Genomic DNA, 26,546 nt, shown 5'->3' on the forward strand with positions numbered 1-26,546 from the left:
GGGTATTGAATGACGAGGCATTTTTCGATACTCAATACTTTAGAGGCAATTCTGTCGGTTTAGGCAGAGGAGCTGCACCAATGGGCAGTATGAGAAACATAGTGTGTTTTTTGAACATCAAACCTATTCTAGGAAACCCCAAGAGTACAAATATGAAGCTGAAAAGGAGTTTAATAGGGGCTCTTTAATTGTTGTACAGCTTCAGTGGAGGATGAGTTGCTTAAAAAGTACCCACAGTGTGATGGATTCTTCAGTCTGTTACTGCAGTAGCCTGAAGGCAAGCAGGTCATTCCCAATTAGTCTCCTTCATTCAGCTTTAATTATTTTGATTGGATTTTGAAGACACTTTGGGTTGTGTGAACTTTTGATTACCGTGTTTCACTTTTTTAAACCATTTCTTAGACTGCACAATCATTTGATGAATCCCCTAAAAACCTAAAAGAAAATGACCGATCAAAAGAGTTATTACTCAATCATAGAAATTAAAGTCAGTAGTTACACAAGTTATTTTCAACATCTGTACGTTAATATAAGATGTACTGGAGATTTAGTTCAGGTGTCCTAGAAAGGACATACTGGAAAACCATAACACTTCAAAAGAGTAGTTCTAAATGACTTCTTTTAGATAGATTTTGTCTGAAAAGGGATACCCTCCTTCATATTTATTGTCTAAATGCTCGGTAAGCTACTGTGTATCTACCCAAGTTGGTGTTTGGTCACAAATGATGGGGGTAGTGGCGGTAGGGTAGTGGCGGTAGGGTAGTGGCGGTAGTCAAAGGCTGAAAAGCAGCGTGATAGTGTTTTGGGAGTCAGTCAGAGGTCTTGCTAGGACAAGCAGCCATCCTTCCCTCCAACCAGACACTCCTCCAACGCCTTTTCATGAGACACGTGCCAAATGCTCAGCCATTAATCACAGCATTGTGTGTGTGGGAGCGTCTGCAGTGTGTATGTTTGGAGTGGCTGTGCTGTTTGTCAAGTAAACGTTAACGGTGTGTTTGTGCGCCTGCTGTGTCCCTAACATCAGTATGGGAGCAGAGAATGGAAAGTTGGCACAGTTAGGAGAGAAATAGGAAGATTTATATCTAAGGGCAGTGTTCAGTGAACGGGACAGAGGAAGAGTGGATGAATGGGGATGGTGAGGGAGGGAGTGAGCAAGCAGTAGGTGGAGAGGAAATGTTTTATTCCCTCTATTTGAAAGCTTCTGACCTTTTTCCTCACAGACAGTGAATCTACTTTATTTTCTCTGCTCCTGCTCCATCCCGCCAGGCTGTGTGTGTGTGTGTGTGTGTGTGTGTGTGTGTGTGTGTGTGTGTGTGTGTGTGTGTGTGTGTGTGTGTGTGTGTGTAGTATATGCACATGTTTTTGGGTATGGTTTGTAATGCATGTGTCATTTGTCTGCTTGTAGTTGAGTGTATGCATGCATGTATGCACATAACATGGCCAGCAGTCAAATAGCATATGAAATGCTAGTTTATCATTGCTTTGCCAAAATGGAGATGACATTAAATTCATAATCTTATCCCCTTATCTTGTCCTCAGGTGAGTCTGGTCTTGGGAAGTCGACACTTATCAACTCTCTGTTCCTGACTGACCTATACTCCAAGGACTACCCGGGGCCCTCCCAGCGCATTAAGAAGACTGTGCAGGTAGGTTGCCCTGTCATATTTTAAATGGTTCGACATGATAACAAAGACATTTATATGGAAAGGTAAACTGCAACATTTTTATAAATTTCAAAGACTGATTGATAGAGGAGGTTTGGGTCTACCAAATATGTTGTATTATTACTATGCTTTTAACTTAAGGCTTTTGGCATACTGGTCACTTCCTCCTGAGAGCTCCACCCTGGTATTGTATTGAGCAATCTGTTCTTGCCCCATTATCGCCCTTCAGAGCCTGTCTGTTAAACTGTTTGGTGACGCAAAAACACATCCAAATATCTCTTATTAAAAAGTAGTTTGGACAAAAGCGGCCCGGCTGTTTGAATTGGATCCATATCTTAAAAAGATAGTTTATAAAGACATTACCTTCGGGTATACAGGCAGGCGCCATCTTGGGAAAACAGTCATGACCAGTCGAACCACGAACACCCTGCTAGAGCTATGTTACTGGTTACTGGTTGCACAGCGTTTGTGGTTCGACTGGTCATGACTGTTTTCCCAAGATGGCGCCTGCCTGTATACCCGAAGGTAATGTCTTTATAAACTATCTTTTTAATAAACTGTCTGTACACTTAGAAAGTTCTCAATGCCTCGGTTTACATATAGGGACCCTCATTATGCTACCGTGGAAGTGTGGTGATATTTTGAGCCTTGTTAGTGGTATAGAAATAGAAAATAGAAATTTTTACTCTACCAGTGCCCCGAAAGCCTAACGTTAAGCTAATCAGCAGTTCGCACTAGCTTGTCTCAAGCTAGAGACACATTCGATTAGCATGAAAGCATATCCCAGAGAACGGTTGACTCGGTACACGTGTTATTAACCCCTAGGTTCATTTTGCACCGGAATTGTCCTTTAATGCCTCATCAAGTATTTGTTGAAATCCAAAGTTATGTATTGGTAGATCTCCCGTTTTTTGGAGGGATTGGTTGGAGAAGGGAATCGTTACACTGGGGGATCTGTATCTCGGTGGCATATTGAAATCCTTTGAGGATGTGGTACAGCAATTTGGAATCCCCAGGTCCCAAATTTTTCAGATATTTGCAACTTTGCCATCTGTTATTGGAGATTGTTCTGGCACCCAGAATGTTTAGATAAGGTGTTGATGAAATATGGGAAAGTTCATGAGGCCTCTGGGTAAAAGTTAGGCTGTAATTAAGTCAAATGTTGAGATATTATACCAGACACCGACCACCTCCAAATTACCTCTCAAACAACGGCTATAATAATAGGAAGAAAAACACAGTAGGGCTGCAATTAACACTCTGATAATTGGATTATTAATTTTTTCAGCATTTTAACCAATTTCATCCAAGCTTTTGTGCATTGCTCTTCTAAAGAACTTGCAAATGTATGTTACATTGGGAGTGTTAAAAAATAGATTTATTTATAAAGTGCACTTAGGGACCGTTCAGCATTTATGGAATGGACCACCGGAGGAAAATAGGGGAGGGTTGTGTCTTTTTATTCTTTGCTGAGGGGAGGGTCATCCAACATTTTTCAATCCAGAGGGGGGGGGGTCACCCAACTTTTGTATTCATGAAACAGCAAAATTTCAAAGTGGCTTGTTTGGTGCATATTTTTCCATGTAGCTCTTAGTCTCGGCCCTCCTTCGCTACCAGATGGGTCTGACCCATGAGTTTGCTGTGGGGCAGGGGGAGCTGCCCCCCTGGTGGCTGAAACGGATAATTGCATTGTTTAAAAAATGAGTGGAATAATTCTGGCATGATCAGATATTTTATAAATATCTTAAATAACACAAAACAACTAAATGGTGGTAGGTAATCCATCAGATTTCATATACTGCTTTAGTAAAAAAAAGTATTTCCTGACGATAGCAGCAGCAGGACGCAAAAAACGAAAATGACTGTTGCACTAGTCTGGACATCTTACCGTGCCAAGGTAGCAATAAAGGTTTCCTAAATGCCACATTTGATGTCAGCTTACTAATTGATTGCGGGTTTTGTGTAGATTTGGACTTTTATACGTTTATTCCACTTTGTTTAAACGGCGAAGTGGAGGAAGCCTAGTGACGAGTCCATAGCAACCAGTTTGTGTGTTGAATGTTACCCAGAGTGCCTTGCTGAATGGTCTCAATATTTTATTGTTGTATTTCATGTGAATACTAGTTTACTAGAGGAGTAACTTAGTATTTGAAGTAATGCAGTAATGCAGGAAGTGTGCATTTAGTTTCCATACTTATTGTGTTTCCACAACAATGTTAGTGAGTAAATCTCCTGAAATGGCCCCCCCACCATAACAGAGGAGTGGGATGTGTCAGATGAGAATGTAGAGGTTTAGTCACATATGACATGGCTGTTAAAAAACAATGGGAATCTGTATATCTTTGCCAAGCGCAAACCAGTACAGAAGGTATCGATAAATTGTTGGGGAGGGTCATTCCTTTTTTCCAAATCGTTTTGGAGGGCCATAGAAATCTTTTTTACTGGCGAGGGGAGGGTCATGTCTTTTTTGGCTAAAGGTCCCAAAACTCCTCCGGTGGCCCCTTAAATAAATAACGAACAGTCCCTTAGCTGTAAAACGCAAGTACAGACAAGGCCCCTACAATAAAAGTGTACAAAATAAGTAAATGGACATTGAGGATGCGGCCATACACTAAGAATAAAAGGGGAATGTAACTAATACGTATTTATATATTCATTTATATATAAAGGAGAGAGGGAGCAAGAGATGGAGTCTTCTGGAGAGAAGAGAGAGAGAAGGATGGAGGAACTAAGAGGGAAACAGCAAGGCCACAGGGCCCAGTTTTGTCCTTTTATGGTCATGACAAACTGAGCAAGAGGAGGGAGGCTGCATCTGGAGCAGAGGACAGCGAGAGGAAGGAGAAGCAGTTTGGGAAATGGCAGAAGCGTTGTGAAGGAGGAGAGAAGAAAAAAGATAGCGAGAACAACTTCTAAAAAGGTGGAAGAAAAGGGTTGTGGTCAGGAGCGATGTAGTCTATATTATATAATTCCGCCGGATGTCCGTCCCCTTCCTCTGTCTCTGTGTTGGCGTTCTAACCTCTGGTGGATTTGTGAGGACTATGGTTAACTGCTCCTCAGATCTCTGCAGGGTAAATCCAGACAGCTAGCTAGACTATCTGTCCAATCTGAGGTTTCTGTTGCACAACTAGTGAAGGAGTTCAAGTACCTTTTGGGTCTTGTTCGCGAGTGAGGGGACAATGGAGCAGGAGATTGGCCGGAGTATCTGTGCAGCGGGGGCGGTATTACATTCACTTTATTGCGCCGTTGTGACGAAAAGAGCCAGAAGGCAAAGCTCTCAATCTACCGGTCAGTTTTTGTTCCTACCCTCACCTATGGTCATGAAGGCTGGGTCATGACCGAAAGAACGAGATCCAGGGTACAAGTGGCCAAAATGGGTTTCCTCAGGAGGGTGGCTGGTGTCTCCCTTAGAGATAGGGTGAGAAGCTCAGTCATGCATGAGAAACTCAGATTAGAGCCGCTGCTCCTTTGCATCGAAAGGAGCTAGTTGAGGTGGTTTGGGCATCTGGTAAGCCTCCCTAGGGAGGTGTTCCAGGCACATCCAGCTGGGAGGAGGCCTCGGGGAAGACCCAGGACTAGGTGGAGGGACAATATCTCCACCCTGGCCTGGGAACGCCTCGGGATCCCCCAGTCGGAGCTGGTTAATGTGGCTCGGGAAAGGTAATGGATGGAAATGGTAATGGACGATGGATGGATGGAAAAAATGTTTGCAGCCGCACCATGCCTTCGTCCGGCGCTTAACGCCGCCCAAGACGATTGTGATTGGTTTAAAGAAATGCCAATAAACCAGAGCATGTTTTTCTCCCACCCAGGAATGCTTTGTGGACTAGCCAGACCCTCCTCTGCAGCGCTGTGGAGGAAGGTCTGTCAAAGCAAGACTAGGAGCGATGCAGCCAAGGGGAAAAAGGAGGGATGCAGGTTGAAGGAGAAGATGGACAGAAAAGCAGTGTGACAGAGTGTATCTTAGGACTGAGGCAGTGATGGGTTAGTAAGAGGTGACTGGGGAGAGACAAAGAAAAACCGATGTTCCCATGAAACCTAACTTAGCTTAAAAAGTGATATTTTCTTTTTAAATAAGTGCTGTTCGGTGGATCTTATTTATGCCGATGTGAAGAGTGGTTCATGTGGATTTCAAAGTAACTGATAAATATTTGAAGTGAAGGCAGCACTCTTAAACCAGGACAATATATACCTAAACTATCAACCAGGTTAGATATCAGTAGAATCTATACTAATGGCCAGGTCACACCATCCTTAAAAATGGCAAAATTGTGATGTCAGTTCATTTCACCATCAATCATCAGTTTCACCACAATCAATGGGTTTGCTGGAGTTGAACTTTGAAGAACTTTGACACAAATTTGTATCGTTGACCTGTAGCAAGCTTGTCAAACTACTGTTTCCAAGGTCAAGAATGAGCTTCGACGCTTAGAGAGTTCCCGATTTGAATCAGAATATACGATTGTCAGTTCTTGTACGGCTGATAGGATAAGTTGACCATTTTGTCTTCTGTTGTTCGATGAAAGGAAACTGGACTTTGTAGAAACAAATTCATAGGAACAAATCAAAACAAATTGTTCTGTTTGTAATTATACCCAGCTCTACAGACTTTCCCAACACAGAAAAGCATGTAATCATTTGATCACAGGGCAATACAAAAAATGCCCAAAATATAGTAATTAAGAGTCCGACTGCAACAACTCATAAATAAATGTTGTGCTGTTAGAAGAGAAAGCCTTGTTTTTCCAAAGATTGGGATTTCAGTTAAGAAATCAGGTGATGTCGCTGTATCTTTTGCATCTCCACATGACCGCCCCTTTGTTATGTTTGAGTCTCAGCATGGTGCTAAATTTACTCTGTTTTGGCTAGACAGAAAACATTAAGAACATCTTGCTCCCAACTCCATTTTGGTCCGTCACTCACATCGAACCTCATGTGAACCCCATGAGCGCAACCAGGGCGTACATGCTGTCGTGCGAGTAGCAGTCATTGTGTGTAAGTGTGTTTGCCATGGGTGCTGTGGTCTGAGGCTGAGGGGGGAGAGACTGGGTCAGAGTATTTATATTCCAGAACAATCTCCCATGCTTTGTTGCTCACTCGCCTTCACCCAGATCAAATTTCTTTTTAAATGATGGTGTTGAGACTGACGGCATTTTTGAGGTTTTCTCCCAATCTGTTTTTCTTCGCGGAAACGGTGGAAAATAGCAGATTTGGTTTTGAGATGGCTGACATGTCATGCACAAACACTTACAGTACAAACACACACAGTTGAACACAGCCTGGCTGGACAATTAAACTTAGATATGTCAAATGATTGTGGTGCGTGATATATATATATATATGCTCAGCTGTAAAGTCAGACAGATTATCTGAAGGTTTGTGGAAGCTGAAGAATGTTTGTGTTAGAGTGAGAGGGCTGTAGTTTGAGTTTTAAAAGGGGGGGGATCCTAAAATAACTAGATGGCCTTGTGAAAGTATGCGGTAAAGCGAGGGAACAGCAGACGAGCTGCAGGAAATGATGGATCTCGGTCCCTCACTGCCTCACTCCCCGCAGACTCATGTTACTTAGATAGACCGGCTGTAGCAACTCCAATTCAGCCATTGCAAACGCCAATGCCAGGGGTCTGATGCCGGACTGGTCTGATAGTCTCTCATTGCCAGTCCTAGCGCTGCGGAGGAGGGTCTGGCAACAGGAGCATACACTCCTGAATAGGAGAAAAGAAACTGTCAGTTTGTTTGCATTTCTTTAAACCAATCGCAATCGTCTTGGGCGGTGCTAAGCTCCGGGCGCAGTGAGCGTGGCTCTGCTAAATAGTCTCAGGAAGGAACTTGTTCTAGTGGAATATTTGCACCCCGCAAAAGAAAACGCCACGTACAATATTAAATGAAGTTAACTGTTGACACAATCCAGTAACGTGAGCTATTTAAATCAGCTGATACATGGTTAAACCTCATTAGCTCTTACCAGTGTATCTCCGTGTGTATTTTGTCCATAGCAAATCCCTGCCAATCGGTCCCAAAAAGTCTCACATAGATAGTAAATGCTGTAACGTTGCCATTTTCAGCGTGTAAAGTTGCTCAGAGGTTCCAGTTTCTGTTCCTCGAGGCTACTAGAATTTAACATAAACACAAAGAAAGCGGAAAGTAAGGGGCAACCAGTGGGACTTCTAGCAGCGCCGGAATTATCCGGTAAATGAACCGTCATCAGGTTTGAGTATATTTGAATGCCAGTGAGAGGTGGTGGATGTGCTCAGAGCTGACAGATGTTGGCTATCAGAGCAGAGGAGGAATAAACAGTCAAGTTGTAAATGTACAGTGTACTGAAGTTTCACTATTAAACAGCAGAGGAAAACTTGTTACTGTTACAGAAAACAACTAAAGGAGCATTCTCAGAGATAGGCCTGTTTTTAGAGAGTCTGGCCTCTCTCCATTGACAAGTGTTAACTTCCTTGAAGGCGGGTACTCTGTTGAAGTTTAAAACTATTGGATCTGCCCAGAGCCACTCTGGATCTGCCATAACCAGTCGCTAACGTTTGGTCGTGACATATGTCATGTGCATGTGCAACAAGAGGAAACAACTATCGGCTTATATTTAGCATTAGCATCGCTAGTGTTAGCCTTAGCCAACTCCTTCACCACTAACGGAGCGAGCTGAAAAATCAAACTGTTCCCGAACCCCGTGGGGAGGAGGGCCACAACATCACGGCCACCAACACAACTCAGCAAAGATTGTTCTTGCTTGGGCTTTAACTTCTGGATATTCGGCAGCGTTGCCACAACGGACCGAATGGCTTCGTTCGCATCTTTCTCCGCCGCCATTACGGAACTCACCAAAGGTTACCGAACCTCAACGTCATCGTTCTCAGCCACTGATTGGACCGGTAAAGATTGGCCGGAGAAAACCCAAAAATATACCGCAAACCCAGACTGTGTACTGAAGGAAAATGAAAATTGAATGGAAGTACGTAGGAGGGCGGAGCCAAGCTACTGTTTTTATGCAATATAGGCTATTTATTTAAGATATTTTTTCATTTACATGTTTTACAGCTGTATATTTTGTTGTATATTATGCTACACGGAAGAAATGCATGACATCTGCACAAATACAGAAAGATTATGAGAACACTGCAACAAGTCACATTTAGTATAGGAATAGGTTTTGATTCAGACTAGGGCTGGGCGATATGGAGAAAATCAAATATTACGATATTTTTGACCAAATACCTCGACATCGATACCACAACGATATTGTGGTGTTGACTATTGGTGCTTTCACAAAATATTTACACAATGAGATTTTTGATAAATAGTCATCAGTAATGTGGATATAATGACTAAGTGGGTAAAGGTAAATAATAGAACAGTTACAACAGTCTGGTAAGTTCAGAAAATGACATCACTTTACTGTAATGCAGCCTTTAAAACCAGGAAAAGACAACACTTATGCCATATTACGATATTACGATATTGATATAATATCGATATATTGCCCAGCTCTAATTCAGACCAGTAGTGTACTAAATAGTGTAAATGTTGGTGTGTTTCAGGTGGAGCAGTCGAAAGTGCTGATTAAGGAAGGAGGGGTCCAGTTGACACTCACCATTGTCGATACTCCAGGGTTTGGTGATGCCGTGGACAACAGCAACTGGTGAGGAGTGCTGGCATAATCCGAGTGTTTCCAAATGATCATATGTTCTTTGTTGTTATCCAATGTCCTCCTCTTTTCTTCGCCTGATATCTTTTTTTTTTTTTTCCATCTTCCAGTTGGCAGCCAGTCATAAACTACATTGACAGTAAGTGCGAGGACTTCCTGAATGCAGAGTCGAGAGTGAACCGCAGATCCATGCCAGACAACAGAGTCCACTGCTGCCTATACTTCATAGCACCCTCTGGACACGGGTAGGTGTAATAAGATGACGTAGATCAGTGATTCCCAACCACGGGAACGTGTATCCCAGGGGGGACTTTTGCAGTTGCCTTGGGCTACCAGGGAAGTTTGGAGAGTAGCTCAACTAATTTAAAACAATTTAAATTACGATTTCATTGGAAAAATATATCCACATATTAACATTAAGTCAACTGAACACAACATGTTGCAGTTATGTAAGAGTGTGTGAAAGCTAGTTAGCAAGTGGGCAAAGAAGTTTGGCTAAAAGTACTGAATAAATGGTAGAAATAACATGTTAAAAGTAATGACTAAACAGTTCGAATCATTAACTAAAAGTAATGAAGAAATGTTAACAAAGCTAAAAGTTGAACTAGTTAGCCAACGTTTAAAATAAATTACTAAAAGGAATGGTTTAAAGTACGTTAATGGATATATGGTTGAAACATTCAGTAGCCTAGAAGGGTTGTATTAGTAGGACCAAACCAACCTTAAAGGGTAACTTCAACCTGGACCCTATTTCCTGTGTGTTGTGTGTAAGTGACTGATGAGATCAAGGCGGCCACAGTTTTGAAAGGCAGGCGCAGCAGTTGCTTTGCACCAACTGCAAGACCCAGGGCATGCTGGGAAACGCCTGGCTCTCAGCTGATCTAGCAGCTGATTGGTGCAGAATCGACTCAACATGACGTTTTATGTAAACTTTTTATTGTTTTTGAATTGGAGGGAGTTTAACTGCCATTTGTCTGATTTAAAGGCTTATTCTGTACAGAACACCTGTTGTGTGGCTAATAGTTACGTTTAGAAGTCAGAGAGACTAAATCTGTTCAGATTACGGATCATCTACAGTCTGCTTATTAACAACAGCAACTGATCGCATGTAGAGCATTTTGACAGCTACTCTCATAATAGATTCAACTGGAGACTGTGTACAAGCTAGATATATGGGTCTGATAACATTTTATTAAATCGGAATCAGACTTAACAGGGTGTGAGTGTTTCTGTGACTTCCTGTTCAGCCTGAAGGCTGCTGGAAACTGTTCGACCTGACAGCGGATTTTTGTCACCGCCCCCTGCTGCTGCCGCCTGCTCTCATCCACTCTAACAGGCGAGGCACGGCTCATCTCCAACGAGCCTAATGGTCTTCTTCAGGGTGTAGCCCTCAATACACGGTTTCCTCTTTTGTAGACATCATGATTTCAAACACCTGATAATTGCAAACACCTTAGCACACAGCCAGTGATCTCAAAACTGACAAGTGCAAAGTATAACCACCAGATGGCTCTCTCTCTTCTTTGTAGAGCCATCTGGTGGGGAGTCTTTGGGGCCCAGTTCTATTTTTAATGTACGATATCGACATGAAAGAGCCATCTAAATAAAGCCTTTTTAATTTTTTCACAAGAAGAGTGCCTTGGAACTTTTTCTCAATGATTATAGTAGCTTTAAGTTTCTATAGGCTATATCTTCCTACAGTATGGTAGTTCTAACCAGGTGAAGTAAAATATTTTGAAGCCAGCCTTTTAGAAGCAGCAGTTGGCAGGTAGGAGGATGATTTTGTTCTGGTCAACAGGCTCCCTTCGCCAGTCTATTTGTATTCAAAGGAGTTATTAACCAACACTCACCCACATTCCTCTGTTATGGTCCAAATGATGGTGCTGTTCCAGTGCAGTGAAATATATCAAATATAGTGTGGCCTAAACATACTCTTTAAAGTGTCCTGAGATAACTTTTGTTATGATTTGACACTTAAAATAAAATAAAATTGAAATCAATTGACGCAATGTTAAAGTTAGATGAAAACCTGACCTCTCTTTGGCCTACATTGAGGGAAAGTCTACCTTATTATTCAGCTTCCTTGTGTGTGTGTGTGTGTGTGTGTGTGTGTGTGTGTGTGTGTGTGTGTGTGTGTGTGTGTGAGTGATTCACAAAGGTTACATAACCCAGTTCTGCTCATGCTCAATAGAGTTCTGCTCTCCATCACTGAATCACCCAATCAGAGCGGAGGCCTCGGAGCAACTCACAGAGGCAGGACTCTCATCTCAGACAAACGCACTCTGTCTTCTCTCATCTTGTGTGTGTGTATGTATGTGTGTGTGTGTGTGTGTGTGTGTGTGTGTGTGTGTGTGTGTGTGTGTGTGTGTGTGTATGTATGTATGTGTGTATGTATGTATGTATGTGTGTGTGTGTGTGTGTGTGTGTGTGTGTGTGTGTGTGTGTGTGTGTGTGTGTGTGTGTTCACTTGGCATCACTAGTACATTCCCTGTTTGTCAGTATAGCTGCAGCATCTGCCTGGGTTTAAATTTTGGAACTCTGTTTCCGCTTAACCCCAAATCCATCCAGCAACTCAGGCTTACTGAGGGCTAAATTTGATCTACATAGATTTAAATCATCCCAGGATTGTTTATAAATCTGCAGAGATGAGTCATGTACAAGGTGTCTAAAAGTACATTTTACAGCACCTGCCAGAAAGAAACTTGGCCTCTGTTATCAATTTCCCCCTGTAATACTGCTTTTTGATTCTGATCGGCTGATACCAAAATTGGATATTCACTGCTGGTGTGTTAAGCTGAAACATTTTCAACTTTAAAAACGTCATTGTAGCTCTGCTTCACATATCCTCATGCTGCTTTTATCCACATTTAGCATAGGAATAGGAACAATCCATGAGACATAGAAAATGTGCCTAGAAATGTAAAGTATTAACTATAAATGTTTTTATAGTATATAGTGAGAGTATTGGAAGTGGTTGCCTTGTTCATGGAATCACAGCATTGTCCATACAGTTCATGGCAGTGCGCCGCTGCAGAATGAATATAGGGGCTATAAAATAGATATTTAACATTACTTTTTGCATTAAAAAAAATAAATGTGTGGCCTGGTGGGGGTTCCTGTTGCTTTACAATTATAATACGGGAGGTGCATGTCTGAAAGGGACCTAAAACTGAACTATGCTGCAAAACAGGACATGTCCAATTAATACAATTGTACAGTTTCTGCCCAGCTTTGAAGTGAAGTAAGTTTAATAAGTGCATCCTAGAGTCAGAGTTAGTTATTTACGCTTCTCTGTATTTGACAGCCCTATAAAGGACAATACATTGCTCATAAGCTAACTGTGGATGCACTGATAGTAAATGTCGGGGCAGTTGTTCAGTTCCCTGGGTAAATATATCAGGTAATTGTGGTGTTCCTGACTCTTTACAGGAATTTTCTAGAATATACAGTCGTTTCAAAGCAGACTGTTTACACCTTCAAATCCTTTGCAACAGCTGCAGAATTACAGTTTGCATGCTGCTGCTTCCAAAAGTCTCTGACATGTGGCTGTAATATTTAAAATCCCATTAATCCTGCGTTTTATTTATATATATATATATATATATATATATACAGAACGAAATATTCTGTAGCCTATTTTGCCATCAATACTGCCAACCTTGTCTTTGCTGTAATCAAATGAGTATATATTTATGTTTATGTTTATGGGAAACATCCATGTGTACAGACAAGGCTAGCAGCAGCAGTGGCACGTCAGACATGTTTTTGGTGTGCAAAGACATAGAAAACGCCATGCAGCCGCCACGCAGCTGACACGCAACAGAAACGCCACGTCACGCAGGCAGTGTGTAACTGGCCTAAGACACTACAGGGAGAAGGAAGGAAATGGTTGTAACAGTGAGTCCAACCACCACTGAGTGCTCCTAGTTTGATACATCACTGTCGTGTCTGTGTGTAGAGACAGTTTTTGAACTCTGAAAGGAAACAACTTTTAGAGATCACAGGAGTGTCTTGAAAGTCAGTATCTCCTGCAGTATTTAAGTCTCCCCCTTGCTTGGACCAGACACTCTGACTCCTGTTTAATCTGGGAACGCACTCACTCCAGGACTGATGCTGCATTGTACCCCAACCTGACCCTGTTCTTACCAACTGGCTCATACACACACTCTGTCTCTGTGTCCCTGTGTGAACTAGTGAAGCACTGAACAGCTGTTTTGTTGCCCTCTTTGTATTTTTGCATTCCTCAACATCCCCTTTACCCACACCCATTACAAACCGACACATACACACATTTTCAGAACTATGTCCGGACATAGCATGCAGCACTTGAATGTACATAAATCAGAAAGAGATTTATTGCCAGTTAAGTAGCACGTACTAGGAATTTGCCTTGGTTGATGGTGCATACATAAAAACAATATCAGAATCAGAATCAGAAAGGGTTTTATTGCCAAGTAGGTTTTTTAACACATACAAGGAATCGGTTTTGGTGTTGTTGGTGCACGTCACACATTCTCTAGATGGAATATTAAACAATATAAGTATAGGTATAAACAATATAAGTATATGTACACAGTATGTATTAAATTAAAAATAAAGATATAAATAAAAAACAAAGAGCATTACAGCAGAGAAATACACAAACAATAAATACAGAAAACAATAACATACATTCATGCATACATGCATACATGCATACATACATACATACATACATACATACATACATACATACATACTTTTATGTAATTATGAGTGTGTACTGCATAATTTTCTCCCATTATGCAGTACACACTCATTTTCCACACACACTGCCCACCAACCTCCCGCCTACCAGAGTGCTCCGTTTCTGGCCACACAACTGAATATGAGGCCCACTTGTCATTCAGACTGAGATGGAGAGCCTATGGGAGTATTACAAAGACAATCCCTCATCAGCACTGCAAGACAAAACCATCAGTTGTCACCACAGAAGAAACAACCCATGAGATAATAAGTCGTTCCCTCTCAGCTGGCTTCATTGTGTCTTTGCTGTGGGCTACATGTAATGTATGGTTTTGGTTGGCCATCTGCTGGTGATCTCCTGAACTGCGTTTACTTTGAAAAGTCATGCACTAAGGAATCACACCGGCATTTTCTTTCAATGAATTTTTGGAAATTAACCCTCTGAGGTCTGAGGGCATTTTCACATATCTTCTTAAAAATACCTTTTTAAGGTATTTGCATATATCTGATCCCCATGTGTTTCATATCAAAATGTTCAGTTACGCTGTCAGATTGTGGGTAGTGTAGTATTTCTTCACAAGATAAAACATGTTTTTCTTAAAACAAAGTTGATTTCATAAGGACTTCTAGCTTTTACAGGAACAGAAACTTTTGTTTCACAACCTCGGAGCTCGGGGTCAGTCGGCCTCAGATGGTTAGACATTATGGCTGATAATCTAAATCCTTATGGAAAAAAATATATGGAATTTTTACTTCCAGAACCACACTGTTGAGCCCTATAGAGTACATACCTATAGGGTACACCCAGGTCACCAGTTGCTAACATACACACAAATAAATACATCACATTCATTTGAATCTGTTCACGATTAAATTATCATGGAAAAACGGACAAGAGGAAATGATTGCTGAGTATACCACACTGGCCAGGTGTTGCTCAGCTGTCTGAATAGACCACTCTTGACATCAGTCACTTGTTCTTACTGTTTTCTTTCTGTCTATCCTTCAGCCTGAAGCCGCTGGACATCGAGTTCATGAAGAGACTCCATGACAAAGTCAACGTCATCCCGCTTATTGCAAAAGCCGACACTCTGACCCCAGAGGAGTGCCAGCTTTTTAAAAAACAGGTATTTGTGTGTGTCACTTTAGTAGGATAGACAGCGCTGCTGCTACAGTCCAACTACGGTGAATAGATACAAACATGTGTTTGCTTACTGCAGGCAGCATATACATGTAAAGCAATAGTAGACCTTTTAGGAGGAGAGAAAGATCAGAAGATCAATACCACTCTCAATCAATATCAATACCACATATATATATATATATATATATGTGTATATATATGTGTGTGTGTGTGTGTATGTATGTATGTATGTATATATGTGTGTGTGTGTGTGTGTGTGTGTGTGTATGTATGTATGTATGTATGTATGTATATATATATATATATATATATATATATATATATATATATATATATATAGATAGATAGAGGTGTGTACATATAGAGGTTTACTCCTTACAATATATATATATATATATATATATATATATATATATATATATATATATATATATATGGAGTTAACCCGGCCACAAAAGGATAGTTCATCCTTAAGGTTAAGGATTGTAAACCTTAAAGATAAATTACAAATTCTTTTTGATCTAGTTTTGTATGCAGGACTAAGTGTGTACTTGTTACCTTTATTCTTTAGTCTTGTATTTTATCTGTTTTTATATTTTTAATTGTTTTAACTGCTCTTTAATGTTTTATGTAAATCACTTTGTATTGCCCTGTTGCTGACGTGCTATACAAATAAAGCTGCCTTGCCTTGCCTTATTCTGATTTATATCTCCTTTTGTCAGATAATGAAAGAGATACAGGAGCACAAAATAAAAATTTATGAATTCCCAGACACGGAGGACGACGAGGACAACAAGCTCATCCGAAAGATTAAGGTGAAGCACCACACAGTCTTAACACAGTCGTTAAACATTTAAAACTTGATTTAAGGACCTCTGATAGATTTCTTATCTTTTATATTATACTCGTTGTACGTGTCCTTATTGCACCGTGGGTCGGAGAGAAACGTATTTTCAATTGGTCTGTATGTCTGGCACATATTTCAGAATTGCCAATAAAGTTGACTTGACTTGATCTTTCCACTCCAGGAGAAGATGCCGCTGGCCGTGGTCGGTAGCAACGTGGTAATCGAGGTGAACGGCAAGAAGGTCAGAGGTCGCCAGTACCCATGGGGCGTGGCAGAAGGTAGGTTCACTCAGGTCCACTGCCAGAAAAGGAGGACGCAGCTTCCAATTAACTCGAAATTTTACCAGAAAAGCGTTTAAGCATTTTTTTGTGTGTGTCAGGTTTCAAGAAAGATATTTGATACACAGTATGTTATTGCACCTTGGTCAGACAATGAGAGAGGTGAGAGAGAGGCTGACGCATGTTGGCGTCTACAGGTTGATGTGTGTGAGAATGTCCAGCAGTCACAGTATTATCTCTATATTGATGGATGAAGCGTGGTCTTCCTGAGAGTGTGGGACACTGTGCATGTTGTCCACAATGACCCCCCTGTATCCACTGAATGCATTAACTGCCAGGTAATACAACCACTGGTCAAAATGTATTCTTGACTGGAAACGAGTTGATGAACAAATGCAACCTGTAAAAGAAGAAAATATGGTTTTTACCGCCACTAGCACATGATCGTAACACAGGATTAGTTTTGAAATAGATATTGATTTAGTATATTTTTTTTGTCATTTCATTGTTGTTGGATTTGTAAGTCAAACAACAGTTGATTGCCACATTTGAACCATCATGTTATTAAAAGGTAACTACTGTTTTTTTCCAGAAAAGTAGAAGTTACCTGGCAGTTAATGCATTGTTACCTTTTATTACCCCTAAACTCAAAGTCACATGCACACAGTCCTTTTGGTAGTGTTGGTCTTGACCCTAATAGGGATTCTGGAAAAAAAGGGATAGTGTATTATGGGATATTTTGTTTCAGTATTGCAGCAAGCACTGACTGACCCAGCCACGATGAACTGCTGATGCTCTTACTGGTGTGTTAGTTTTATTTGTTTTAAAGTCCTCTGAAAGATGATACACTGTATATATCTTCATATAAAGTAATATACCTTTTGTTGCTCTGTGGTTGACCGTTTATCAGTCTTTCACTTTTCCATTCTTTCTTTTCTCTCTTTTTTTTCTCTGTCTATTCTTTTCCATGACTGACAGAGGGCATTTTTGGTAAACCAAACCATCTTTCACTTTATTTCAGCCTCATGTTCTCCCCTCCTCCTCCTCCTCAGTGTCCCCCAAACACTCCATCCCTCCTCTCCCTCCACTTTTCTGTTGCTGTGCTGTCTCATCATTAGGCTGATGGTCAACCCAATGCTCTGATCAGACTTGGGCTGAATACATTTCTAAGTACTGCAACACACCATCATTTGGAAAACATTTGAAAACAAAGAAGAACATGGACATATTAAATTGTGAACATATTATAGCTTAAAATACAAAAGAACACAGACACCAAAATCATTCATGTGTTCTCAGTAGATGATGGGTTCTCAACTGGTCTCACCCTGGGACCCACATTTTCCAATGGTCATAACGTTGCGACCCACTTTTATAGAATTCAAACCAAGCAAATTTATTTTTCAAAAATGGCCTTCGAAAACACACGTACGTCATCTTTTTTTTTAACATAAATACACATATTTACATGTGCAAAGTGCATTTCAGAGCACATTATTAAGAAACTGAGGAGGAACACGACAACGACATGGACAAAAGTGACTCAAATAAATAAAATATCAAACCTGCACAAAATAAATAGGGCCACAAAATTTGCGGTGCACGGTCACGGAAGACTTGTATCACGTGGACACGCCAACAGTTTTGTTGTCATTACTTAGAATTCCTCATGGGGGAGACAGAAACTACACACTATAGCTTTAACTTGTATAAGAAGATTCTATTGGCAATTATTAATATAGTATATCATGTAGATATTTTGAAGATTAAATATCAGTAACTCAATGTAGCTTTCGTTGTGGGGTTGATAGTATTTGGACTTTACACACCACATGTGAGGTGGCTCCAAAATCCCATACTAAGGTGCTATTTAGTAGCTAACACAGTATGTGAGATGTTTTAGTATGTCCTGAATATTAGTATAAAACCAATAGTATGTGAATTAAATACAATTTCCAGTAAAAAAAATTACACTATGCAAACACTGGACACTACGCCGGCATAAGTATCCCACAATGCAATGCGGTAGTAACAGCAACGTTCAAAACAGATGGACAGCAACCAAGGCAGCTCTGTAATCTCAAAAACTTTTATTTCTACATATCAAAATCTACGATTTTGTCACCTGCGACTGTTGGTCTAGTTGCTTACTTTTTTCAGTTGTTTAAGAATTATCTGGCGATGCCGTTAAAGGTCGACATGGGTTACCATGGTTACGCGTCTCCAACGGCAAGGAGGCTCTATGGACGTCACGTTGAAAATTACAGCTTAGTGCGTCCGCAAAGATGCACACTACTGTTTATATACCCAAAAGTATGTTGAATCATAGTATACATATTGAGTATGTAGTGCAGATTATGTGATTTCGGACACAACCTGAGTCTGCAATTGTATGTTTGGTATGGTAGTGTCCCAATGGCCTGGGATTGTTTTAATAAATAACAAGTCCTCCCTGTTGTCCACTATCTATAGTTTGACGGTTTGAAGCACTACATTTCATCCTTATATCATTTGGCATTTTAGAGCCTTACTAATAAATGGGCATGGCTGATATTATCTGCTTATTTTAGTTTATCACAGATATTTTGGTAATGGCCTTTGTTAGCAGATTAGTAATAATAAAGTGTGGTAGATCAATCCCAACTCTACTGTATGATGGAGTCATTTTGAAACAGTGTTGCCATTACATAGTTTGTCCACCAGAGAGCACTGACAAATTATTTTTATTTAAGTTTTGGTCTCCCTCAGTACATATTTTGGTCGCAAATTCAAGGGATCCTTCTAAAAAAATCTTCATGTGTTAATGTTAAAAATTATATATAGATACCAGCAGATATGTCGTTTTTTGTACTCTCACATATTGATATCAGTGTCGATGTAAATTCTACCAATCTCTGGAAGAAAGTGTCAAACTTTGCTATGATCACTTTAAATTGCTGCACTAAGCTTTAGAGCTGCAAAAAAAAAGACACTTTTTACATACTACTCAACACTGAGACAATGTGAACAGAGACAAACGCCCACAAAAGGAAATGCAGAACCAGAGCAATACCCACTACATAAACCAACTTTCATCACTGTCTTGTGTCCAATGTGTCCCTGAGCAAGACACTTAACCCCTAGTTGCTCCAGAGGCGTGTTACCTCTGACATATGTAGCAACTGGAAGTCACTTTGGATAAAAGTAATGTAATGTCTTACTCCATAAGTTGCTTTTAATACATATCCCATATGCCTAAGAAATACATAAATAATTTCTACCCTTCCCTTTTTGTCATGTCACAGTGTATGCTAAGTGTTGCCATAGGAGCAAAAGAGCCCGTAATCTACCAGAGGGACACATGAATGATTATGTTTGTTGTCTTTTTGTTTTTATTACTTAATTTGATAGTCAACCCTGAAAGACCAAGGTTGTAATAAACAGGAATGATCCCGCAAAGTGCATTTGATGAGGCTTACTTGACACATGTCTGAAAAATCTGCCTGGTGTTCTCAGCAGGTTTAAAGCCTCTCTCTTGTTGTCCCAGGTCTGATGCTGTGAATAGTCATGGAGAAAACTAGAGGCTGTTTGGTGCTGAAGCTACAGCTGCAATAGAAGCATCACTCTCAACGCTGTGGTTCCATGCTTTGCTCCTGTGGTATTCCATACTGTTGTACCGTTTAATTTCGGCCCTGCTTCACCACACGGTTCAACTCCCCATATTATGCTGTGAGTTGAATAGGTTGTGTTGGTGCAGGGTGAGAACGGTGTGCAGGTCTCACTGTATCACTGGACCAAGGAATGGGATCCACCATCCTAACACATTGCTTATAGATTCATTATAGGTTCATGAGCAGCTAATGGCGAGATAGTGATTTCCAGAAGGGCATGTAGCAACTCATTTAAGTCATCAAGGTAACATGCGGTTTGGCATCATGAGTTATCAGTGATCACTCATTAGCATATTCAGAATTTGAATGTAACAACATGGTCCTGAAACAGTTGTGTGCTCTTGATTCATTAAACCAATGCAGCTCATCATCATGGCCTAAACACACAGTGCTAGTAGGCTCAAAACACCTGATGGACTGAAACAATTTCCCATTAAACTCCATGAATGGCAAATTAAAAAACCAAAATGAAAACCCGGAGTATGCATCAGGTATTTTCTGCCATTCATCAACAAATAAGATCTGTGTACTATTAGTTACAACCTTTTTATTTCTTCCTATGACCCTTGACCTCACTTAGCTCCCCCACTTATTACCTCATTGAGACTTGCACCCCCCAGCTGGTCATGCAAAGATCCTCATATAACACCCCCTCCAACCACCACAGTCCCTCTTACAAGCCCTGCGCTCTTTAGTCAGTCAGCTTGGACCCATGCAGGTTGTGGTGTTGATCCAGGGCCAAATCTGGGCTGAATCTGGGCCAGACCTAGGCCGATTCTGGGCTCGAACCGGGCCAGGTCTGAGCCATAATAAACCCAGCTCCTCCAGACCCAGATTTAGCCCCCGCTGGAAGCAGACAGTAACTGATAAAACGTACCCCTCCCCCCCCCCCCCCCCCGCCAGAGCTCCCTCCTCTAGAAGAGACAGAAGGTCAATGGCTGGCTTGGGACGCCAAGGGGCGGGACTGCTTAAGTTTCATCAATGGTAAGGTGTCCTCCTTATTTCGCTCCCCTGATGATTGACTGCCAGTGGGAGGGAGGTTAACCAATAAGGAGCAGCGTATTTGATGACGAGGAGGCTGGAGATCCACCACATACAGTACATCCTCCGCAGCAGTTTATCTGCAATCCTTTTCCAGAATCCCATCTGACTGTGTAACCATGTCTTTTGTTTGTTGAGATGAATACTCACAATCATGTAACTGTACCATGTTGGAATGAGACGGGTTCTGTTAGCTGTTGTCTGACCCAGAACTATTGTTCGTTATAACTATGTGGCGTCCAACAGTGAAAGGCTGTGATCAGATAGGAGGCTTTTTTTCTTGTGCTGACTATTAGTAATTTGAAAGGGCTCACTCGTAGTGATGAGCCCACAGAATTAGGGCTGGGCAATATATCAATATAGATCAATATCGTACCTTTTTTTCCGTTGAGCTTAGGGACATTTCTGTTAATCCAAAAATTAACATACGGGGGGGGGGGAAGCTGTCAAAAATCATTACAGAAAATTCCTTCTTATTAACACAGTATATTATCCCATATTTCTACAGACTTTTCTAACAGTGTATGCTCATATTACAACCGTCCTATGTGATCATGGCCTGATGTCCCTCTGCCCTTTGTGCTCTGTTTATGTTAATAACACATATTAACACATATTGTACAATGCCTCTCTTGTTACTGTCACTTTTCTCTGTACACATACCCCTCCCTTTATAACCTATGAATGAATGAATGAACTGTAATCCTGTATGTTTGTACCATGAGGTCTCCATAGAGATTAATAACATTCATTTTTAACTCTGCGATGTTTTGCTTATATTTTTTCATTTTGTTTTCTATACAACCACTACGCTGTGTACGTGTTATCATGACATCACTACAGGGTTTCCGCGAGGTCTCAAAATCTAAATTTTAGTCCTTAAAAAGTCTTAAATTCGCTGAAGTATTGTGTTCTAGGTCTTAAATCATTTGAAACAGGTCTTTATTTTCCTACGTCCATGCAACGCTACCTCTGATGCTCATTTTCTTTAATTCCGTGGTGTTGAAGTTCTTTCTTTCGGTAGTCCAAATATAACTTTGCTGTATTATGACGACAAATGAGACCAACATGCAATTTATATTGCAGCCAATCAGCTTTCGTGTTATTGCCGCGAGTCTCTTTCGGATCGTACCACAGACATACAACAGACTTTAGTCTTTAACTTTGGGGAAGTGCAAGTTAGGCGAACTGAATTTAGGGCTCAGTTGATGTTGTGATAAATGTCTTAAATATCATTCATAATGGTCTTAAAAAGTCTTAAATTTGACTTGGTGAAACCTGCAGAAACCCTGGAATAACACACACTACCGTTTTGTTGATCTTACTCACAAAAACACAGTAGTTTGTGTCTGCTGGAACTGCTTCTCGATGTGGACACAAAGCCAGAGATAGACCCAAGCCGTTGACCCTTACCCAGTAAAATTGGTTATTTTACCCAGAGTTCATTGCAATAATTTGGCACCTGTAAGACAGGTGTAAGACTATCAGTTTCCCTTGAGACAGAATGATTATTATTCTGATTATTACAAGGAGAAGTGTTCATGCACAGTCATGTTGATACCCGTGTCTCTCTCTCTCTGTTTTCCTCTCTCTCCCTGTGTGTTTTCAGTGGAGAATGGGGAACACTGCGACTTCACTGTGCTACGCAACATGCTGATCAGGTAAGACGGCTGTTATTCAGACAGCTATATAAGGGTGTGTGTGTGTGTGTGTGTGTGTGTGTGTGTGTGTGTGTGTGTGTGTGCGTGCGTGTGCGTGTGCCCTATATGGGGCAAATGTGCATTGTCAATGTTGTGTCTGACAACATTATGGAAAGATGAAGAAGTTTCTGTTTTCCTGCCGTGCTTTGGTGTGGAACTTACTGATTCCACTTCAACACTGTAACTTTAGCTAAAAGCATTCCTAATAGCATTTTCCCACTCAATACTAGACCAATTTGAAAGATGTTTGTTCACATTAATCACTTAGACACAAATGCATGGGGAAATAGGGTCCAGGTTGAAAAAGAAAAAAAAAGAAAATACCCTTTATTCCCATGAATGCATCTTGATTTCTTACCCAAAAACTAGAGGCTGACAGTTTTCTTCTAATACCCACATTAGTGTACAGTAAATGCATGTTTCTGTTTCTTCCCCTTCCACAGGACTCATATGCAGGATTTAAAGGACGTCACCAACAATGTCCACTACGAGAATTACCGCAGTAAGAAACTCGCTGCCGTCACCTGTAATGGAGTGGACAATACCAAGACCAAGGGACAGCTCACTAAGTACGCCTTCAATACTCAACTACTACTTCCCTCATTTTAATGAAACAGAACACACTACTTTAGATGTGGGGGGGGGGGGGGAACACAATGGCAGCGTGTTGTCACAGCAGTTTTTAGTTTTATTAAAGTTGATCATCACAAATCACAACTAACTATTAACGTCTGCCTTCACTGTGGTCAACAGGAGTCCCCTGGCGCAGATGGAGGAGGAGCGCAGGGAGCACGTGATGAAGATGAAGAAGATGGAGGCCGAAATGGAGCAGGTCTTTGAAATGAAGGTTAAGGAGAAGAAGCAGAAACTGAAGGACTCAGAGGCTGAGGTGGGGTGTGTGTGTGTGTGTGTGTGTGTGTGTGTGTGTGTGTGTGTGTGTGTGTGTGTGTGTGTGTGTGTGTGTGTGTGTGTGTGTCACCATTCAAGGCATCCATTATGTAAGGGATAATGTAGGGCGACCCCTTCAGGCTGAGGGGGCACAAGATAACGAGATCAAAAACTAGTTATATATGTAAGGGCGTTTTCACACCATCAGCCTTTAGTTCGGTTGAATCGCACTAGAGTGTGTTTGTCCCGCTGGTGCGGTTCATTTGGGCAGGTGTAAAGGCAGCAATCACACTCGGGCATGCACCAAAAGTGGACCAAACAAGCGTACCGAGACCTGCCTGAAGAGGTGGTACGCTCTCGATCCAACTCTGGAGCGGGTCGTTTGTGGTGAAACGTGATCCTACCTTGAACCGCACCAACAAGTCTGAGCTAGTGTCTCCTGTAGTCAGGTGTGTTCAGCAGTCTGAGCTGATGTCTCCTGTAGTCAGGTGTGTCCAGCAGTCTGAGCTAGTGTCTCCTGTAGTCAGGTGTGTTCAGCAGTCTGAGCTAGTGTCTCCTGTAGTCAGGTGTGTCCAGCAGTCTGAGCTGATGTCTCCTGTAGTCAGGTGTGTTCAGCAGTCTGAGCTAGTGTCTCCTGTAGTCAGGTGTGTCCAGCAGTCTGAGCTGATGTCTCCTGTAGTCAGGTGTGTTCAGCAGTCTGAGCTGATGTCTCCTGTAGTCAGGTGTGTTCAGCAGTCTGAGCTAGTGTCTCCTGTAGTCAGGTGTGTTCAGCAGTCTGAGCTGATGTCTCCTGTAGTCAGGTGTGTCCAGCAGTCTGAGCTAGTGTCTCCTGTAGTCAGGTGTGTTCAGCAGTCTGAGCTGATGTCTCCTGTAGTCAGGTGTGTCCAGCAGTCTGAGCTAGTGTCTCCTGTAGTCAGGTGTGTCCAGCAGTCTGAGCTGATGTCTCCTGTAGTCAGGTGTGTTCAGCAGTCTGAGCTGATGTCTCCTGTAGTCAGGTGTGTTCAGCAGTCTGAGCTGATGTCTCCTGTAGTCAGGTGTGTTCAGCAGTCTGAGCTGATGTCTCCTGTAGTCAGGTGTGTTCAGCAGTCTGAGCTGATGTCTCCTGTAGTCAGGTGTGTTCAGCAGTCTGAGCTGATGTCTCCTGTAGTCAGGTGTGTTCAGCAGTCTGAGCTGATGTCTCCTGTAGTCAGGTGTGTTCAGCAGTCTGAGCTGATGTCTCCTGTAGTCAGGTGTGTTCAGCAGTCTGAGCTGATGTCTCCTGTAGTCAGGTGTGTTCAGCAGTCTGAGCTAGATGTCTCCTGTAGTCAGGTGTGTCCAGCAGTCTGAGCTGATGTCTCCTGTAGTCAGGTGTGTTCAGCAGTCTGAGCTGATGTCTCCTGTAGTCAGGTGTGTCCAGCAGTCTGAGCTGATGTCTCCTGTAGTCAGGTGTGTCCAGCAGTCTGAGCTGATGTCTCCTGTAGTCAGGTGTGTTCAGCAGTCTGAGCTGATGTCTCCTGTAGTCAGGTGTGTTCAGCAGTCTGAGCTGATGTCTCCTGTAGTCAGGTGTGTTCAGCAGTCTGAGCTGATGTCTCCTGTAGTCAGGTGTGTCCAGCAGTCTGAGCTGATGTCTCCTGTAGTCAGGTGTGTTCAGCAGTCTGAGCTGATGTCTCCTGTAGTCAGGTGTGTTCAGCAGTCTGAGCTGAGTGTCTCCTGTAGTCAGGTGTGTTCAGCAGTCTGAGCTGATGTCTCCTGTAGTCAGGTGTGTTCAGCAGTCTGAGCTGATGTCTCCTGTAGTCAGGTGTGTTCAGCAGTCTGAGCTGATGTCTCCTGTAGTCAGTTGTGTTCAGCAGTCTGAGCTGATGTCTCCTGTAGTCAGGTGTGTTCAGCAGTCTGAGCTGATGTCTCCTGTAGTCAGGTGTGTCCAGCAGTCTGACCTAGTGTCTCCTGTAGTCAGGTGTGTCCAGCAGTCTGACCTGATGTCTCCTGTAGTCAGGTGTGTCCAGCAGTCTGAGCTGATGTCTCCTGTAGTCAGGTGTGTCCAGCAGTCTGAGCTGATGTCTCCTGTAGTCAGGTGTGTCCAGCAGTCTGAGCTGATGTCTCCTGTAGTCAGGTGTGTTCAGCAGTCTGAGCTGATGTCTCCTGTAGTCAGGTGTGTCCAGCAGTCTGACCTAGTGTCTCCTGTAGTCAGGTGTGTTCAGCAGTCTGAGCTGATGTCTCCTGTAGTCAGGTGTGTCCAGCAGTCTGAGCTAGTGTCTCCTGTAGTCAGGTGTGTTCAGCAGTCTGAGATGATGTCTCCTGTAGTCAGGTGTGTCCAGCAGTCTGAGCTGATGTCTCCTGTAGTCAGGTGTGTCCAGCAGTCTGAGCTAGTGTCTCCTGTAGTCAGGTGTGTTCAGCAGTCTGAGCTGATGTCTCCTGTAGTCAGGTGTGTCCAGCAGTCTGAGCTAGTGTCTCCTGTAGTCAGGTGTGTTCAGCAGTCTGAGCTGATGTCTCCTGTAGTCAGGCGTGTTCAGCAGTCTGCGATGCAGCAGAGCAGCAAACTGTAGCAGCTTGCAGCGCTTCTCTCACAATAGACAGCAGTCAGGCTCGCCGTGCGTCACTCTCATCTCCGTGGTCAAACCAGCCACCCCTAAAGTTGGAGACTGACGCCGGCAGAGCAGAGCGAAGTCTCGGTGACCGGAGCAGACGTAGTAACGTCTCTCGCCAAACAATGTCAGACTTTTTAAATTAAATGAGCTGGTTTAACCATGGAGATGTCCAGAACACAGGACCTTCTTCCCGTATTTACTTTCTTGCTCCCACCCAAGACACATCCGACCAATAAGAGGAGTGAACTTTCTTGCGTGATTTGTAATGACGCTTTTTGGTACGCTTGGAGTTTTTCAGGTGTGAAACGAAAAACGAACTAAAGGGAAATCGCTCCAAGTTTACAAACTCATCAACTGATTCGGACCAAAGAAAACAAACCATAGATGTGAAAAC

The 26,546-nt window shown here is 42.1% G+C and overlaps 1 protein-coding gene across 2 annotated transcripts in view; it reads left to right on the top strand.

Moving 5' to 3' along the window:
• LOC144522704 (septin-7-like) overlaps nucleotides 1-26,546 on the top strand; it is a 58,348-nt gene that overhangs the window by 28,523 nt on the left and 3,279 nt on the right. For both annotated transcript variants that reach the window (XM_078257983.1, XM_078257984.1), the window contains exons 3-11: nucleotides 1,540-1,646; nucleotides 9,209-9,309; nucleotides 9,426-9,560; nucleotides 15,050-15,167; nucleotides 15,907-15,999; nucleotides 16,213-16,309; nucleotides 22,610-22,661; nucleotides 23,144-23,269; nucleotides 23,454-23,589. In XM_078257983.1, the coding sequence (XP_078114109.1) occupies nucleotides 1,540-1,646; nucleotides 9,209-9,309; nucleotides 9,426-9,560; nucleotides 15,050-15,167; nucleotides 15,907-15,999; nucleotides 16,213-16,309; nucleotides 22,610-22,661; nucleotides 23,144-23,269; nucleotides 23,454-23,589 (965 nt within the window). The remainder of the gene's footprint in view (nucleotides 1-1,539; nucleotides 1,647-9,208; nucleotides 9,310-9,425; nucleotides 9,561-15,049; nucleotides 15,168-15,906; nucleotides 16,000-16,212; nucleotides 16,310-22,609; nucleotides 22,662-23,143; nucleotides 23,270-23,453; nucleotides 23,590-26,546) is intronic.

This window comes from Sander vitreus, chromosome 8 (genome assembly GCF_031162955.1).
Source record: "Sander vitreus isolate 19-12246 chromosome 8, sanVit1, whole genome shotgun sequence".
NCBI lineage: Eukaryota > Metazoa > Chordata > Actinopteri > Perciformes > Percidae > Sander > Sander vitreus.